Source organism: Hippoglossus stenolepis, chromosome 20 (genome assembly GCF_022539355.2).
Source record: "Hippoglossus stenolepis isolate QCI-W04-F060 chromosome 20, HSTE1.2, whole genome shotgun sequence".
Classification (NCBI taxonomy): Eukaryota; Metazoa; Chordata; class Actinopteri; order Pleuronectiformes; family Pleuronectidae; genus Hippoglossus; species Hippoglossus stenolepis.
Window position 1 is genome coordinate 3,019,837 of NC_061502.1, and position 19,460 is coordinate 3,039,296.

The 19,460-nt window shown below is 40.8% G+C and overlaps 1 protein-coding gene across 1 annotated transcript in view; it reads right to left on the reverse strand.

Moving 5' to 3' along the window:
* Window positions 1-2,424: 2,424 nt before the first annotated feature.
* Window positions 2,425-19,460, reverse strand: part of ube2j1 (ubiquitin-conjugating enzyme E2, J1) — a 35,955-nt gene continuing 18,919 nt past the window's right edge. Inside the window, exons 5-8 of the mRNA XM_035143913.2 lie at window positions 17,433-17,538; window positions 11,078-11,207; window positions 10,055-10,198; window positions 2,425-5,797 (exon numbers count right to left, since the gene is read on the reverse strand). Of these exons, the coding sequence (XP_034999804.2) occupies window positions 5,519-5,797; window positions 10,055-10,198; window positions 11,078-11,207; window positions 17,433-17,538 (659 nt within the window). The 3' untranslated portion in view covers window positions 2,425-5,518. The remainder of the gene's footprint in view (window positions 5,798-10,054; window positions 10,199-11,077; window positions 11,208-17,432; window positions 17,539-19,460) is intronic.

Genomic DNA, 19,460 nt, shown 5'->3' on the forward strand with positions numbered 1-19,460 from the left:
TGCCGCCCATATCTAAATCCACCACAGCTTTAAGTAACATAAAAAAATGCCAGTGTTTGTTGTTTGTTCGTTCAGGGCTAGTGTGGAAACCTGGTGGACTCTAGGGGAGAGAACCTGCTCCCTCTAATGGATACACACAATGAGTCTTATTTTCAGGTGACTAATCACAAATGAAAACACAATTATGTATATTATATGCTAATAGATCCCACTAAATCCCCCACATTTACCTTTAAAGTCGAAGTTATTTTCTTTTATAAAGTTGGCTGGGTGAAATACTTAACGGATCAAATTTGTATGTAAAAAGTGTAGGACTATTACTGAACACTCCAAATTGGCATACTTTTATGCCAATGGGCTGGCTCACTATTTTCTACATTAACTATTTTTGTCACGACAATCTATTAAAGGGGACACATTAAAACAACACAAAAAAAGGCGGGTAGAATGGTCTGAAAAACTAAAGTGCTTTGGAGGATTTTGTGTCTGTACTAAGCGTAACTGATTTGCATCAGAAAATTAGGCTGAAAAACTGTAATTATTTCTATCTCACTTGTAAAATAGTCTCAAAATGACATTAGGACTTGGCTGTCCACATGTGTCTGCTCCTCCCAGTCTGCAGGGTTACAAAGGCAGCGGATATGAAATTACATAAGCAGCCAGTGGAGTATTTCCTTCTCAAACTCACTTTATTCACGATTAATACTTTTTTAAAATGGGTCTCCTACAAAAGTTAACAAATCCACTTTTCACTATATGTCCATGGACAAAATGTGATTCTCCCCCCCACCTCAATTTTGTTGTTGTCTTGACCTTTGACCTGCGTGACACGGCTCTGACTCCTTACGCGAGCTCTGACTTTAGTCTTTGTGGAGGCGGAGGAACATTCTGTTCCTCCCGCTTGACAAAGTGTTTTTGATCTCAAAAGATTAAAAGGTATTATCAAGTCAAAATCATGTTTTCTCCACGACTGTGTCCAGCCAAGATTAGTTCTGAGCATTCAGCGACTGAGGGGGTTTCATCAACAAGAAAAGATTTCCCTTTTTTAAAAAAAGGAATAAAAAGGGCTTTGGGGCTGACTAACCAAACTGTGACACAAACCATTTTACTACTGGGATTTTCTGCCTGTTGAGCCTGATCATTTTATTCCAATTTTTGGACAAAGACTTTGCACAAGAGCTCAAATTGTTACTCTTAAGGCAATTCTCTGAAGGCAATGTAAAGGAAAATGTTGTATAAAGGAAATGTGTTTTCTCAGCTTCAGCTTTTCTTGTCTGTTTGAACGAAATGTTAATTCATAGAATAATATATTTAAATAATGTATGTTATATAAAAGTTAATTAAACCAGAGCGGTTTTACAGCAGGTATGAGACCAAAGTCCCAAGTGTGGGATCAATCAAAAAAGTCAGTCTAATCTTGAATTTTGGTTCCAAATCTTAATAAATCCATTCAAGTTGTGAATTATTAAAATAATTCTAGGTCTATTGAAACAAAGCGAGACCGAAGTCAGGTGTTAAGAGTGTGTTCCAGTTATGTCTTCATTCTTCATAAGCTAATTTCAAGTCTTTCAAGTCTCTCTAATTATTTAAATTAGACAGAGTAGAACATCCTGCCTTCAAAACTATGTTAATCATGTTTTTGTAGATAGTTATTTCAATTAACCAGCCGAACAATTAAATATTAAATCCGATGCCTATTTCCAGATTTTCAGGTCCAGACTTGACATATGAAACCTGATTTGTGCTTGAAACTTGATACTTGACAGGCAACGAACACAAGTGCAAACGCAAGAATAACAGTCAACGATCCATCCTCCATTTGGTATCATGCTTCTGATTGGGAGATGCAAGTGGAACTGGAGAGGAGGTGGCTGTGACATCACTCCGACGAGATCAAGATGGTTGTGGCTGAGGAGAGCCAGTAGTTGGAACCCTTCTGCAGGTGAATGCTAATAAAAATGTGGCAGACAAACACATCCTCACCTCCCGGCCAAACCTATCCCAGGATCCATTGCGCTTCTGTCTTTTGTTTTTTCAATTGAGAGGCAGCTTTAGTCTTTGCTCCCCCACTCAGGTGAGACGTAGAGATTAAGGGGCGAACCTGGGATACCTGCTGAAGATGCAGAAGGGTTCCCGCTAGCGCACTAACCATCCTGCCACCATCAAGAGGAGCCACATCACATAGTAGTAGCTCTGGCTGGTTCTGCTTTTAGCAAAGCTTAACTGATGTGTATCTTACTTAAATCTGACTTAAATTATTCTAAATTCATATAGAATAATGTCACACTTATGCTTTAGGTTATTCTTGTTGACGAAATGTGTAGCTAGCCTTTGCGGAGCAGAAGGCAAAAGAGGTTTCTTGACATGTCATGGAGTCGTGGGCCTGAGATTTTTGGATCCTGATTGAGTTATGTCAACAAATAGTATGATTGCCATTAAACTTTATTACAACTGACAGTTATTATAACCATAGGTTGAATCCAATGACCACAGACATTTCCTGTAGCATCACCATGAGGCAGACATTTTTTTAGATCAGCAATGATTAACATGGTGTTAGACTCTTACTTGTGTTTTAACACTAGAACCTGGAAATAAACCAATCATCAAGATCATTTAACAGTATCCTACATATTCCCTGTAAGATGTATAGGTATAATTGAGAAATGCTAAAACTTCACACATTGCAAATACATGTTATCCTTCAAGTCATTTATTTTCTGTTCATGTCAGTTCACCAGCCTAACTAAAGAGGCAGAAATGGAGAGATTGTGAGAAACTCTGCTGCCTTCAAGTAAACCCTGCACGGGTATACAGGGATAAGATGTTGCTCATCTAAGAGAAAGACTACCAAGATAAGCTGTTCCACTCAACAGGTAGGCTTCTACGACCACCTCTGGATATTTGTATGCTGTAAAATCTATCGGAATGAATTATGAATTGCTTCCCAGTTCCCGTGAGTCTCATCAGACTGAAAAAAGCCCTACTCAAAGTTTATCAAAGAGGGTAAACGTTAGACAGTGTTCCAGTCTATTTATACAAGCAGGGGGGAAATGAGTGTTTGCATACAGCTTCAGAGAATGCCAGTCAAATGAGATTAATGCACAGGGACGCGAAGCGAATACTGCGAAGCAGCAGGGGAGAGAAGCAGCAAGGGAGGAGAGAGATAAACAAATGGATTTACAGTGTCAGCAGAAAAAGAAAAAAACACTTCCAGATTCAAATGAAAATAAATAAAAACTGATGTAGGTGTGAAGGCAGAGCCAGGCTGCAGATCCAATGAGTCAAACCTGAACTGAACCTGCCGGTTTAATGGTGCGAATAATCCCCTCAAATGATCTCATCGGTAAACGTTGCCATGGTGATAATAGCTATATTTCAGTAGCCAATTCTGGAACAGTTACCTCATCATCCTGACAGGACTGATGGGAATTATAACCCCATGAGCTGTATTTAGACGAGCGCAGACGGTTCACTACCTTCCCTGGAATTCCTTGAAATTCTCTTTGATTTCGGTAATGTCGTGTCCAGCTCATGGGAGAGTTAGATTTGAACACTTTGTGCGTTTCGCAGACAACAGTCACTCTCACACTGATTCTGAGAGACAGGTACAGACTTAAGAGAGAGAACTGCATTGATGCCACAACTGCAGCTGAAACTAGGAGGTATAGCTGTCTGCGTGGACAGTAAAAACATTATGGACCATAGTGTGAGCACTGCACAAGTTACAGATCTCTTATGTCAATATGAGAAGAGTCAAAATGTTTTTGTTCTTTAGGAAACTGCGGCTAGAAAAATTTGAATATATATCTACATTACCTACAATGCAACTTGGCCACCAACAGTCCGGTTGGAGATTTAGGTGTTATGCTCGTAGTGGCTAATATACTGTAACTCTCACCCACCACCAAGAAAAAGAATAATAATTTGTAGTCTTCAGGCCCATCCCACACTGACTGAAGTGACATCACTCCAGGACATTTATCAGACTTCACACTGCTCCATCTGGCGCCGCACACGGCTCCATACGACCCCACCACCCGCAGACACACTTTGATGTGTGAAACCGCCGGTGTGACCTTTAATGTGAGACCGCAGGACATGTTGTTGCACGGATGCACTGACCCTTTTTACAAGTGTCTGTTGTCAGTACACGATATTATTTCTCCGAACGTTGTTAGAGAAACCGGATAATATCTCGACGCTACATATTCTTTATTTCTTTAATATGCCGGTTTAATGGGGGTCACGTCTTCTCATGGTCAATGTCTCTGATGACATTGGAGATTTTTTTTAAATTTGAAAAACAGGGAAAAGGACACAGTCCAAGCAGGAGACAATAGTTGAACTTTTTAAATCCTAGGGACAACAGGGTCACGTTTTCCCATGGCCTGCATCAGAAAGTGTGACCTTCTATGTGACCTCACCAGCAGACAGTATGATACAACAGCCCTGCAGTCCCACATTGCACAAGGTCACCGAATATGACGTATCTCATGGATGTTAGTAAATCAGTCTGCACTGAGCCATTAGCAACTCTTTGATTCTTAAAGTATCTCTTATCACAGCTGCAGTATGTTGGATATAAAATATTTCAGTTCATTAAATCCCTGTCGGCGTCTAAACGCGGCAGTACACAAACTGTGTGTTGATGAAACTGCAGCCTCTGATGTGAACGGTGCAGCCACACACACAGACCCCCACATCAGACTGGTCCGTAGTAACCCAGCACTGTGTCCATTTATACAGGACATCAGATCCGGAGGGCTCATCAATGACTGCCTCCTTTCCAACACACTACAGATGCATGTCCTGCTTTATTCTTGCTGTATCACATCAGCTACTGTACAATGATGAGACCATTTACACTGTGAGACATGGAGCGGGGGATTAAAGACACCAGCTACACCCACGTGAGCTAAAATAGTCATCACATTAAACTGGATGTTGCACTTGCACTGTTAAAATAAAGCCCTGTGTCGAAGAGGAAGTCAAAGCCCATTAAGAAGAACTCTTTATAGTACATTTTCTGTGCAGTTGCTTCCGCGATCAAATAACTACTCTGAGAACAAATTCCCCCACAATTCTACATTGTTGGCATATCATATTACAATTTTAATAAAATAAAAGGGAATTAGCGGCAGCCCAAGGACAGACAGATACACAAAGGGAGACATTTGGTGAATGTGGCTGCTGAGCCGATCACAAGAAAACTAAACTTCCCATTTTTAAAAATGCATGATACTCTGGAGAGTAAAATTCACATTGCCTAAAAGACACCCTGGAGATGTTGTAGTAAGTGGAGTGGCTCCCCCTGCAGGAATGGCAGTTCCTGGCCGCACCCTCCGCTGACGGGCAGACGGGCACGGATGCCACTAAGTGTGTCGGCCGCTGTCCTCGGTCTTGCTTCCACTTCAGCTGGTCGAAGTTCAGTCGAGGTGGTGGCAGGAGGGGGCTGACCCGGGGGTTAGGAGGGGGAAGAGGTGGTGGAGGGGTCGCCTAGTGTGTCTGTGTGTGGTCACAGCTCGTAGTCAAACTTGTACTCTTGTGCCAGGTAGATCCTGCGGAAGATGAGTGCAGCCAGGGCCAGGGTGAGCACCACGATGAGGGCGACTGAGCCCGCGTGGCTCTCATCCTGAGGCTGACGAGGGGCCGCGGGGAACGCCGGCCTGCTGTCCCTCTGACCCTGGTGGCTGTGCTGCTGGGTGCGACGCTGCCGGGGACTGAGAGGGCGACCAGTGCTGGGGGCTGTTTGGGGCTGCGATCCCTCTACGCCGATGGCAGGAGACGCCTCAGGCTGTGGAGGAGGAAGAGGAGAACAGCATCGAGACTTATTATCAGTGAGACTAAATGAGGCTGTGGAAGTGTAAACAATTAGTCGATTCATCAGCTATACGCTTTGTGTCCTGTGGTTCCAGCTGCGCTGTTTTCACGCTACACCTCAGTCACTGCGATGTTGGAATGCGTTTTTATTCTCTAACATTTCAGAATCACTACATCTGTTGCAGCCATTTCTCTGACAGTTTTCATGTTGTACAAGCATAAATACATGTCTGCAGCTCATTTAGACGTGTCACAGACTTCCCATAAACCTCCACTAAACATCTTCCTGCCTGAACTATACCCTCAATGTTCTAAGCCCCTGCCAACCAGTCAATTTTATGTATACATCCACATCTGTCCCGAATTCAAATAACATATAGAGTGAATATTATGATTACAACAACTCACATGTATAAAAATACCTCTGCAGAGAATCATATTAGGGTGCTGTACTATTCTATATACAGCTTAAGTAGATCTTAAACCAATCTACACATGTTCCCAGATTGACAGATTGGGGAACTGCAGAGGGTTTTTTATACATCTTCATTGCTTCCATCATTTGGACTAAGACCCCGTTCAGAACTCGTATTAACATCTGTCCTGAGAGATCTGATCACAAGTCGAGAGTGTTAAGCTCGTCGCTGGTATTAAAATTCATCATTAATGTGTCTCCTGGCACCACTTGTGATTGGATCTCACTTCCCCGCTCTGTCAAACTGTCATTTGTGTTCATGAAGACCAAGTGTTGTTTTTACCCAGTTCACGTTAACAGATGAGTCTGGTGTGTTTGTGTGTGTGTGTGTGTGTGTGTGTGTGTGTGTGTGTGTGTGTGTGTGTGTGTGTGTGTGCGTGCGTGCGTGTACGTGCGTGTGTCTGTCTAAAATGTCTAGAATGAAAGGACGTTTTGACTGGTCCTTACAAATTCAAAGGGCTGTTTGAGGGTTAAGACTTGGTTTTTGGGTTAGAATTAGGTTTAGATTGGAATGCATTATGCAAATGAGTGTCCTTACAACCATAGAGAGACAAGTGTGTGTCGCCTTGAGCGAGAGACAGAGAGTGAGCGCAGTCAGGAAAGGCTGAAGCAATCGATGCCCGCAGCTACAAAGGAAGATTTGATCAATTTAAGAAAAGTATCAATCATTATGAGGTGGTGGCAACAAACAAATCAAAAATATTGACGCTGAGAAGCGTAAACATAGGTTTAAACTGTAGTGGGTCAGAGACGCCAGCAGAGTAGGTGGTCCTTCGTATGTGTTTGTTGTGTTCTGATAACGTTTCTCTGTTGTAAGTATTTGTTGAACTGATAACAGAATATACAATATTTATATATCAACTATTTCTTTTAATGAAATCTGATGCTCACTAACAGGATTGTTTGTTGTATTTTTAGTTCCCTGTATTGCTCAAGTTTTAAATCCTTCATCAGACCTTCCTGAGGGGGAAAAAATCCATTTCCCTATAATCGGCTAGAGAGTGAGAGAGAGGCAGTTTCTCCCAGATGTTTTTTGACTTGCTGCCGAACACCAATCATGTGTCTAATCATGTGATTTTTTAAAATCTTGCTTTTTAAGCTTTTCAACATTCAAACACAATGGATCATCTCCAGCTGCTGTAATGGAGCTCAGATGCTGGAAAGTAATTTTTAGCAAAAGGGAATCAAATTTTCTGGATCATTAAATTTGAATATTTTACCAGTTGTGTTATTCTTCTATGACAGTAAACTGAATATGATTGTGTTCTTAACTAACAGGATATTTGAAGACATCGTCCTGGGTTCTAGGAAACTGTGACGAGCATTTTTCACTATTATCTTCTCTTTTATGATCCAGGCGACTGATTAAATGAGAAATTAATCAGTAGATTAATCAATAATGGAAATCATCATCAGTTGCAGCCCTACTCTGCTTTAATGTGCTGAAACACACAAACACACACATCGTGTCTGCACAAGTTGTGTGAACCCTGCATTCATCTTTTCCAGATTTTTGTGAGGCATCGTGTTCTATTCCCTGATCAGCACAATTAAAATCTGCTCCCATTTCAATCATAAATAACTTATTATCAGAGTTTATGAAACATAAAGTTAGGATGCCAATGTTCATTAAAAGTGACCAAATCACACAGAATGAGTGGTCAGAATGAGGCTGTGAGGAGGATGACTAACCAATGAGCTGTGCTGATGGCCTCAGCTTTTTACATAGAAAACACAAAATTCATCCAATTAGAGTGTGGCTGGAGGGAGCCAGGCAAAACTGAGGGAGGCAATAAGCAGTACACAGTCATCCCAAATCCCCTTGGTCTCTGTACAGCAGCAAGGCAGTGTGGGATACCATGGGATGGCCTATCTTATTCCGGACAAGTCTTTTCCCTCCAACTTCAGCGACAGATGGCAAGTCTAGTTCATCCGAAGTAAAAAAAAGCACTAATCTACGTTCACTGTCAGACTGTCACTGTGGTTGTCTGCAGCTCGCGCCAGAATCAATCCTCTTTCGGCGACTGAACTCACCATCTGAAGTGGTGGAAAGAAGCTGGGGAAACCGAGGCTTCAAGCTACCACAACAAATTCCCGGTGATGTTAAGAGAGAGCGCTGATGTTGATGCTTGATTTTACACACTAACCCAGAACAAATAAAAAACGCAGCTGGCCTGCAGAGTCATTTCCTCCATAGAAATTTTAAATGATTTTGGAGCTCAGTGGGACATCAGCAGGTGATGGAGTGTGCCACCAATTAAAAGGAACAATGTGAAGGTCTGGTAATTGACAGCATACAGACAGCACCACGTAATCCTTGTGATTGCAGACTGTGGAGCTTGGGAACACCCACTGCTCCGAAGAACACTTCTGGTGGATTGAAAAGCAAAACACAGAAAGCTGAAGACTGAAGTCTGTTTTTCAATTATGCCAAACATCAGGTAAAGGAATTAGCGGAGACAAACACAGACAACACATAATTTCTGTATGTGAACTGACTATTCTCCTTCTGTCCTCCAGTAATGACACTGAGGAAACTATTAACAGAATGAAATGCCGAATGAAATTTTATGAGCAAACTGTGAGCTTTTCATATGTTCGTTTATATCAACTCTTGTCACCTGTTTTATACTATATGTACCACATTAGCTTCAATACCTCTAATTGTATTAAAGGGATAGGGGTGGGTAAAGTGTTTGAGTCCACAAAACACTTCTGGATTCTCAGAAGTAAACTTTGTAGCAACCTTAAACACTTCACCCATCCCTCCATCGGCATAGTAGTGAATAGATAATGACTGAATTTTCCTTTTTCAGTGAACTATCCCTTTAAGGCTTAAACAAACTGTTCATTGTTTGGATTTAATATACATATTGACATAAATATGATATCTTCTGATGTTGCAGACTATATTAATAATTTTGTAATGTTTTACTTTGTCTTGTTTTTACTCTTTTCGTATCTGTAACATTTTCTATTTTCGGATATGTGTGCTCTAATGCAGTGTGATTTTCAAACTGCTTTTAATAGTTTTCTATTGTAAGTGTTTGCCTTCAATTTTCACAAGGCAGTGTTTTTGACTTGTAAAGCACTGTAAAGCAAAGTAATTATGTTTTGAAAGGTGCTATATAACTAAAGTGTATTATAATTATAACGTTTATATGACAGGTATTCAATTTGCTGTACAAGCCGAACATTGTATTTCATTTGCTTGGTAGATAAAGCAGAATCTGAAACTGATGGAAATGGTACGATGTCGATGATAGAAACATATGACCCTGGTTTAAAACCAACCAGAATTACTTTGCTGAGATTCATCGTTTACTTTGATGCCTATTGTTTGTTACCTAGGCAACATCTTCTGCAGTGAGTTGCAGAGTGTGGTGAAATACATTGCAGTCGCAGAGACATGAGGCCTGAGACATGATTGAGATGCTTCATCCAGAAGAGTAAACCAACAAAAATATAAATAAACAAAAATATAACCTTGACAAAAATGATTACCTACTATTGTTAATTACCTTTCTCGGTCATATAAAAACTAAAATGAATGGCAAGTTAGCAGAGACTTAAACCGTGTGACAAAAGTGTGGTTTGTGAAATGGTTGCCAGTAATGTCACATCATTTGAGTCACTGACCACGTAAAAACTTTCTGTATAAAACCATGGAGACGGTCTGTTGTGTAGGTGCTCTGTTGACTGGAGGCAGGTTATGTGCTGTGCTGTGTAACTTGAGAGTGGCAGAATAACGCCCACCTGTTCAGCCTGGGGACAGTCAGCAGCTTCCTGGGCAGCAGAAGTGGAGGTGTCTCCCTCGCCGAGTGGGGACGGATTGCTTTCAGCACCTCCGCTCTCAGCACCTCCACTCTCACTTGCTGGTCTGGATGAACTTGACTCTGCCTGTATTGACACACAGGGAGCCGTAGTCATCGCTATGAGGCTGGATAACGTGAGCCCAAATCTACATCATCATCACATTAAAGTAAATTACATAATTTATTATCATTTAATTATGATACATCAGTGAATGCCATTTCATTTGATCACGAACATCAGATGGGGCTGTTCAAATACCATAAATTCTCACATAAGAGCTGGCAACCAATCAGGATGTGACCACAGAGTAGCAATAAAAGTAAGCAGCTAACTGAAGGACAGTTTAAAAAAGACTGAAGGGTAGAAGTAGACAACAGCCTTGTCACAATAACTGCATATTTATTTTATGTTTATATAGATGTATAAGCCAACAAGAAAAAAGAGGGATTATGCTATTATTGTGAAACTCTGCAGGATGTCAAATTGTGTTGTAAGGAGCTAAACAGTGATTGAAAAATTTGCTGAACAATTCTGTATTTCTGTATTATGACTAGTATTTACTTATTAATCATAAAATGTATTAATGTAACTATTTCAGTGCTACTACTGAATATAGTCTGTGTTTAGATTATTTTGTCAACAGCTGTTTCAAAGGCAAATAAAGAATTTCAGCAAACTTGCATGAAAAAATTACAGAATATCTTCACTTCCATGACAACTGGGCAATCTCCAACTGCAAATGATCATGTGATATGATCAAAATCCTCACAATAGCCTCTAAGTGGAACCTGTAGTGGTTTATAATAAACCATGTGAATCTTATCTTATTTTGTTAACTGCTGTTTCCAAAAGAGGAGGTGAGGATGACATGGCTTTGTTGCTCTAAGTGGTTCTTTTGCTCTCGGAGTTAAATACCCGAGCTAATTGTGAGTCAAACCTCGTGTTTAGTGCCAGGATCTGTACCTTGAAGTTGATTTGCTGAGCCAGTTCTTTGGCCTTGTGGTCCTCTGCGCTGGGGTGGCTGTTGGGGGTCAGAGCCAGGAGGGCAGAGCGCATGGAGCAGCCACACGTCTCACAGCAGAAGTCCTGGGACCTGACGGAGAACAGGCAGTACATGACGAGGTCATCTTGCTACAAAGGCACCTCTCAGGAGAATCATTTCTTTTACCTACATTTTTTAAACTGAAATGTGTCACACCGCCACAAGGCAATGATATGGTGGGTAATTCATCATGAAGTGCACGTTTGGTGTAATAACAGACATATTTCACTCCACTGCACAACAGCAACATCTTATCTCAAACACACAATGTCATCGCTGCATGCTTCAAGGTCTGTTCTGGTATTTTTCAACCAGGGTGTTATTCTCCTTTTTATTCAACAACATAGAAGCTGTGGTAGTGCCTGTCAGGAGAGATAAGTAATTTCAGAGCTTAAGAAAGTCTCTAAGTGCACTGACAGTGTAGGCAATGTGGCTAGGTAGCTAGGTAGGTAGCCATGCAGGATGATGGCGTAGCCCGTTCATATACAAAACTCTAATTAGGTGACATTTTTGTGCGGGCAGTGATCCACAGATCTGGAAGCAGACGTACATCTCATTACTTTGGTGAGTAAAACTTCTTAAACAGCCCTTTGAAGAAGTGATGATTGCCCAAAATGTCCTCACTGCGGCAGCACAAATATCAATGAACGCAAACACACACACACATATAATTATTATGGAGCAGTGAACTGGGAAGCCAGTCAACAGTGTGTTTGATACAGAGCTACAGTGAGAGAGCGTGCCTTGGTTTAACATGAAGAAAGAAAGAGAAACGAGACAAAGAGCTCTGATTACTCAGACATTTAACAGTTACGTCACAGAAAGTTAGCAGTGGGTGAGTCATTGATTTAACGGTACATACTTTGGTATGTACCGTTATCTGGTGCTTGGCCAAATGCGACACCTTGATAATGAAGTTTAAAAGATTTTTAGACCGAGCTTCCCACACAAGATGAACATTAATGTACAGGCAGAAGAAAAAAAACTGTTGCAAACGCTTTGTGCATCTGCGTGTAAGCTTATGGCAATGGCCTGGCATAGGTTGGCAGCTTTAGGACCTTGCGGCAGTCCTGGGAGTGGGGTAGAAAAAAATGCCACACATAAGATGTTTCTGTGGAATTTTTCTTCTAAAAGCTAATCTCCCCTGGCAGCAGCTAACAAACAGATGTTATAGCTGATGAATCATGCTCTGAGGAACACCACATCACGAGTGTACAACTCAGGCAAAAGGTAGCATAGATAGATTTGGATACATAATGGTATTAAATGATCCAATTCACCATCTTCCTCTGGAGCAAAATGGAGATAGGTTTCTATTCAAGTGATGTTAAGATGTAGATGGGGAAGAAGCTGGGCTTAATGGGCATCAGGCATTTTCCAAGGCACAGCAAATGTTTTTTTGTGCCCCAACTCATCCCACCACTGGACTATGATTAAGCTTAAACATGCAAGTCTACATCCTCTAAAGTGGACACCATGCAGACAGGCTCATGACCCTTTTAGACACCGATCATCAAGAAGATGTCTCAGCTCAGAGAGATGCCAGAACCAGATAAAATATGAGATGCACACTGGGATGCCTGCATGTGTCAAGAAGTGGGAGGGTTTTAAGGGCCTAAGTATTAACCAGAGAAAGTGCCTGCAGAATCCTCCAACAGCATCTGAAACTCATGTTCCGAGAAAAAATGTTGGGCAATTTTTGTAATTTTCCAGAACGGGCAATTCAACAGATGTGTGCACACACAGAGGTGCAAGTGTAATCTTCACTACTTCTGTCATGTTTTATGTGGCTTTAAATGTGTTCACGCTCATGATTGCTCAAGTCAAGATGACAATGATACGAAAAAACTGTTCTTGGGGAGAGACTGTGGAGGCGGTAGGATGCAGCCAGAAGGAGGCTGTGATAACGGGCTTTCTGCTTGGCCTTTGAGAGTGGCCTTTCAGAACAATTTGTAACATGTGTTAACGTTGGACTGGTCATATCTGCTCATCCATTTCACATTAGATACTCCTGGTAGAGAAAGTCTACTGATTAACATTGCTATTGTCGAGTTGGAAGATAAAATTACATATGTGAATGAGTTCTAAGATCCTATTCCCGCTGATTATAAGTTGCTGTGTGTTTGTGTCTGCTGAGGCTATTATTAAAACTGGCCTTCCTGGATTGAATTTCATCATCTCATCTATAGCAGTGGCATTTTTTTTAATGCAATTAACACTATGGACACCTGTGAACATGTTGCAAAATAATCAACATTCTGCAGAAAACACTCCCTTATATTCTGTTTCACCCGCAAATTATTTGTTAAATTGTCAAAAATGTATGCAGACTGTGACAAATGCCCCGCTGGCCCACCACAGGCAAGTCATTATAGTCTATAGCCAGACTATTATTATCAACGCTGCAAGGTACATGACAACATTTCCAAAAAAGAAATGTTGACACCATGAACCAAGGGTAGAAGGAAATGATTACTGAAGTACTGAACTAAACAGCTGCAGTTCTTCATGGCATGAATTCCACAAGATGTTGATGAGGTTTTGCTCCATGCTGACATGAATGCATCACATCATTTCTGCAGCTTCATGCTGCCAATTTTCTGTTCTTCCACATCACAACAATGTTCTACTGGATTCTCATCGTGTGACGGCAGGTCACTTTACTTCACTGAGACTTTTTCTTTGCAACATGATGTATTAATTCAATTCAATTCAATTAGCCCGATGGAAGTAGCCATTAGAAGATGGTAAACTGTGTTCATAAAGGGATGAATATAGTCAGCAACATTGGGACCTGGTCACACAAACGCAAATGTTTCAGTGGTGGTCAAATAAGACAGCTTTCTGTGGAGGGCAAATCGCAGCATGGCTTTACATGTAGTTGAACTTTGATGAACTTTGACCTGTGATATTTGCTTCAGCCTATGTCTTTCCAGATCTCTCTCATTAGGTGGTTCTCTCTGCAGAAATAACTGAAAATCTCAGGAGATCAACCCAATACTCAAACAAGCCCGTCTGCCATCAATCGCCACAATTTAATGCATTTCATTGATGGATGGCTCCCTAGTAAATTGCATGAATGAGCCGGTGTACAGGTGTTCCTAATAAAGCGCTTGGTGAGTGGATGTAACATGCAGACATTTAGTTTTGTAATATGTGGTTACGTTGGAGTTTACTGTTCAGGTAATAATTATATTACAGCTCACTGTTTGATGGGGAAAAGATTAAATGTTGATAATTTCTGTCAATGTTCAAAAATGTATACACCTCCATAGTCCTTTCAAAGACTCTGACAAAGGTAATTTACAGTAGAGAATCCACAGTCAACGCTTGATCTGTCCTCATACTCTGCACTGTGCTGTTGCTGTGGGACAGGCTACAATAAAAGACAATAAAGAATACATGAGGGAATTATGTCAGTTTGCGCTCAGCTTACCTGAAACCTAAGTTTCAAAAATAAAAGTAAGCTGATCCCCAGACTGTCCTTTACACATCACCTAACAAAACATGTCCCCCCCTAGATCTTTGCTTCCATCATAAGAGGAAAAGCTCTAACTTTCCCTAGCGGCACAGAGATCGATAAAAAGTGTGCGGAGTCCTCTGAAAACATTTAATCAAATACTTCACTATCAGATAACGTGGAGCATCAATTTTAACAGGTGCAAGTAATGTCAACTTTCTTAGCACATTTGCACTAACTTGTCAGAAAGAGGGGGAATAATCGAAATTATTTGCTGTGCTTGAACTTGACGTAACAGATTAAAACAGGTGACTTCACAAAGCAGGCCACGTTAATAATAGATCATGCATGTTCATGTCTGGAGTCTGTCTGAGGTTCAGGATGCAGCTACAACACCTGAGCCTTATATTCTTACGACCAAAACCCTTCAGCTAAAATCAGAGGGCTCTGAGATCAGACCAAAGACCTAACATGGTGACGGAGAGCAGGTAACATCTAATACAATGGAGGTATGCAGTGGGAGTCAGGGTCTCATTAAAACCAGTCCGCCATATAGTGACAAAAATCCTCTGTTCCCACATATCAGCTTCTGAAGATCTCCATGACATATGCCAAGTTGGCTTCGTTTACATGCAGCAGCCTGTGCAATTAATATCTTTCCTTTTGACTGTGGTTTTAATATAGACCAGAATCTAATTTCTTTTTGAGGCTTTTCAAGAACAATATTACCTCACTGGCTGACAGTCTTGAAGCTGAAATGAGAAAGGTCTGCCGATACTTAATCAACCTAAACCTCATATCAAACGGAGGTCATTGTAGGTAAGAGTGGCGAACACTACCCCACTGAGAGCCACAGCATACTATTTCCTAGCATGCTCACTCACTTATTGCAATTAGCGTTACAGTGTTTACAAACTACAATGAAACAGTGTGTTTAAGTGTTAAAAATACCCATGTAATATATACGTTGGCAATCACAGCCCTGAAGAAAGTAATATTACCTTGCTATGACAATTACGAACATAATTACCCAGACTCTCAGCATCCACTGTGTTTATGTAGCTGCATCTCCTTTGTGTATTACCAGCCTGCAGCTGCACTCGGCGGTGTTACCTCTGCTGCTTGTCTAAAAGTGGGATTAAAATAGTGCAAAAGAGTACTTGCATGTCTCAAGTTGAATGTAATTCCTGGGAGACTCAATGCACAAACAAACTGCACAGCCAGCAAAGCAAGTTTAAACTTGGGCTGTTGACAGGTCGTCATCGGAACTTTTCATTCAAGTGTTTCCCTTGGAGTTTTGTGAACTAAACTTCTTGCAAAGTAAAAAACAAAACAGTTTCAAAACAGGAAATAATAAGCAGTTGTAAATGTGACAGTTAATTGTGATATATATGCTCCAGAGGTTATGGGGGCTGATAAATGTCCGCCTGAATACAAAGTTTCTGCATCTTCCAGTTTGTCTTTTTTAAAGCTTTATTGTCTTGGCTTTATTAAAAAATTTTGTTCTAAGGACAACACGATCTTTTAAAAAATGGGGTGGTGCGAAGGCATCTCTCCACCATCTCTCCACCATTGAGACGGCTCATCAATGTTAATGCGGGTCTTGTTTAGGTTGGCTGGATTCTGTGGTGCTTCAGCAATTAGCATTTGTAGGGCTACAGAAATGATGTAGTTTTGGTGTTTGGGAAGTCAAACTTTCTTTCTTTCACCAAATACGGAACCAGGGCTGTGTATTTAAACCAGATCTTTTTCCAGAAAACACACAGAATGTACGGTAGTGGACTGTGAGGAGATATTAGCAGAATTTGACAAAAAGTGTATTGAATTAATACGGGTTACCCTACATTTAAAACCATGCTACATGACCACCATTTAGGTCATCATGCCCTTGCAATGTAAATTATTTTTTTTGACAACTAATATCACGATATGTGAAACGACAGCAGGTCTCCTGTTTATGAAATGGGTGCTTGGGTGTCAGGAATGAGTGACATCTTTCATATTTATTTCTGTGACTTCTCAGACCTCCACAGGGCCCCATTGTTTGTTTTTCCAGCCACATCTCCACCTGGCCAACTTCTATATGATAAAAATGGCAAACTAGAACAAATATTGGACAGGAAGCTTGTTCTGCTGCGCCTCCTCTGACTGACAGCTCTCCCAATCACCAGGGGCATAGAAACAGGAGAGGAAAAAAACCAAAGAGAAGTGCTGTCTTAGCCGTAGACTGAAGGGAAAATAAAAGTTTTCCATCAGGGAGATAAGCAGCCACGTATTTATAGCAAAGTGCGTCTTAGTGTCTATCTCATCTCCATGTGCTAATGAAACAGCCGGCTGATCAAGACCCCCACCTCATCTGCTAATAGAAGAGCGACTTTAGCCTCTCATATTCTGGCATTGCACCACATTCTCGGAGGGAAATGCAGTGTGAAATGAAGAGCTATGTGCCCACTCATGCTCCCTCCAGAGACCGGGTATTTTGTCGATAATGAATTTGTGATCTTGCATGTCGGAGCTGGCTTGACCAGGCTCCTTTCCCTTTGTGACTGGGGATTGATTGCTGGAAGTCACGTTCCACCGAGGCTCAGGTGCTGATTATGCTGCATGTTTGTGCAGAGTTTACTATGTTAATGCCATCTAACCAGCATCAAGCTGTGTTTGCGTATCCCACATGTAAGATCATAATATTTTTGCGACACACATTGTTCCACACTCCATACAATCCCCCCCATTACCATTCTATATCCACTGTATTCACACAACACATGCTCTGCAGAGAGTCAACATTGAAAAGATTTTCATCCACCAAATCTTACTTTTTGGCAAGGGCCCTCCTCTCCTCTGGGGTATAATCAAGAGATCCTATTGCTCCCTCTCCTTTTGTTGGCATGAATCCGATAATAGCGATTAGGGCAGTTCTGACTGGAAGAGAAAAAGGCAAGAAGAGGAAAAAAACAAAAGGAGAGAAAAATTAAAAACAGAGCATTTTAAACATTGCTTGTTACAAGAGAGGAGGTTAAATTACACGACAGGCTGCACATGTCGTCATGTTCAGAGCCCGTGTTACATAAGTGGGTATGGTGCTTTGTTTTCAGAGCGTAAGCCTGGATTTACCCCGGTGCCTGTGAGGACGTCCACCATGAGTCTGTGCTCACACATTCTCCAGCTGGCAGGGGACACATTTTACAATATGGTCAGGGTCAGGGGTTTGTCTGTGCTCCGGTTGATCCAATATACTGAATAAAGCATCTGGAAGCCCATTATTTGTGTCTGTGATAGATACGCTTCTTTAAATGCTTCGCACATTGGATTTTATTTTAATAACCACCAAACATGATATGCACAGTGGTATTAATGGGTTTAAATTTTAAGGAACAATCCCAGTGATGTTGCAGTTATACACCAGTAAATCCTGTGTGCTTTAAACACCATCCCCGACATTCAACATTAATGTGATCCCCAGGTTCAGGTGCTCATTGGTTTCAGTTGATAAACCAGTAAATTGTCATAATCAACTCAGACAAACTTGAAACTTACTCAACATAGCTAAGGTCTCACAATATTTTTCAAAAATAAACATGATAGCACATAGAGTAAATGCACCATTTCTATTCCTCCACTGCATGCTCTTATTGGGTGATCAGACCTAGTAAGTTTGCATAGTAGGTAAGTAAATAGAAGTTAGCAAAGGATGAACTCTGCAGAGTAGAGACATTTCGAAAAGAAAAGGTCAATCTGTGGTATGACTTGTACCATATCAGTTTGGGCTGAGGAGGAAATGGTGCCGAGGTGAGCAGAGAGACATAAGGAAAGGCCTAAGAGGGGACACTACCACTACATCATTCAATCAACCAGAACGCTGCATTCTGGAGCAAACAGATGCCAGCTGGTGGTGTGTAGTTGTAACATATGTCAAACTGTGATGGATCATTTCTGAAGCTACTCACAGGCTGACTCTTGATATTTGCTGAATTGCAAATGAACTTGACATTTAAATCAGACAAGACTATAAAGCTGAATTGAATGTATCTGTTATTAGTGATCTGTTGAATTCACCCTGTATGGTAAAGACATGTCCTGCTTTTGGAATAAAAACACACTTTGCACTATATAATGTCCTTATTTTGCTATACTGCAATTACCACTAAGTTGAAAGTAAATCCTATAATGAAACAATAGATAACCTAAAAAAGTGTTTGTTTTTAGATGTTACTGACACAGGTCTATTGATTTGTGATCTACTTGAGATCTGTATTCTCCGACTGTAGTTATTTGGCTCAAACATACATCTAGTCCTTTAAGGCCCTTTCACATACAGTCCATTCTTTGGGTCGATCAATTTATTGCTAACAGGCAAAGTTTCCTTTTGCTGGAAAACAGAATTTGTTATTACCTTCGCGGAGGAGGTGATGATCTGAATTAGGGGACGGATCTAGAAATCTTATTTTCACTTTCTTTAACATTGCGAGTAAGGGAGTTTTTCAACATTTTCATTGATTCCTCTGAGAATAATTAATGTATCTTGATGAAGAAAACAGGCATGTTTAGGAGACTGATATATTTGCAGTTTGAAGCCTTGGTGGAAGTATGCACTATAACGTGTGCCATTCTAGTTTGCTCTCTGTACTTTTGTTTCTTTGATTATATCTTGTTATCGCCCCATTATAGAGTGTAAAATATAAAAATATTGGAATATTCTTATTTGTTATGAGATCATGTAGGGATTCTCAAACCTTTGAAATTAAATTGGACACAAATAGAAATGTGAATTGTGGAGCATTTGAATAATTAATGTGTTTTATGAAAGATGTAAAGAAATCTTTTGCAATGAAATACTGAAGCAT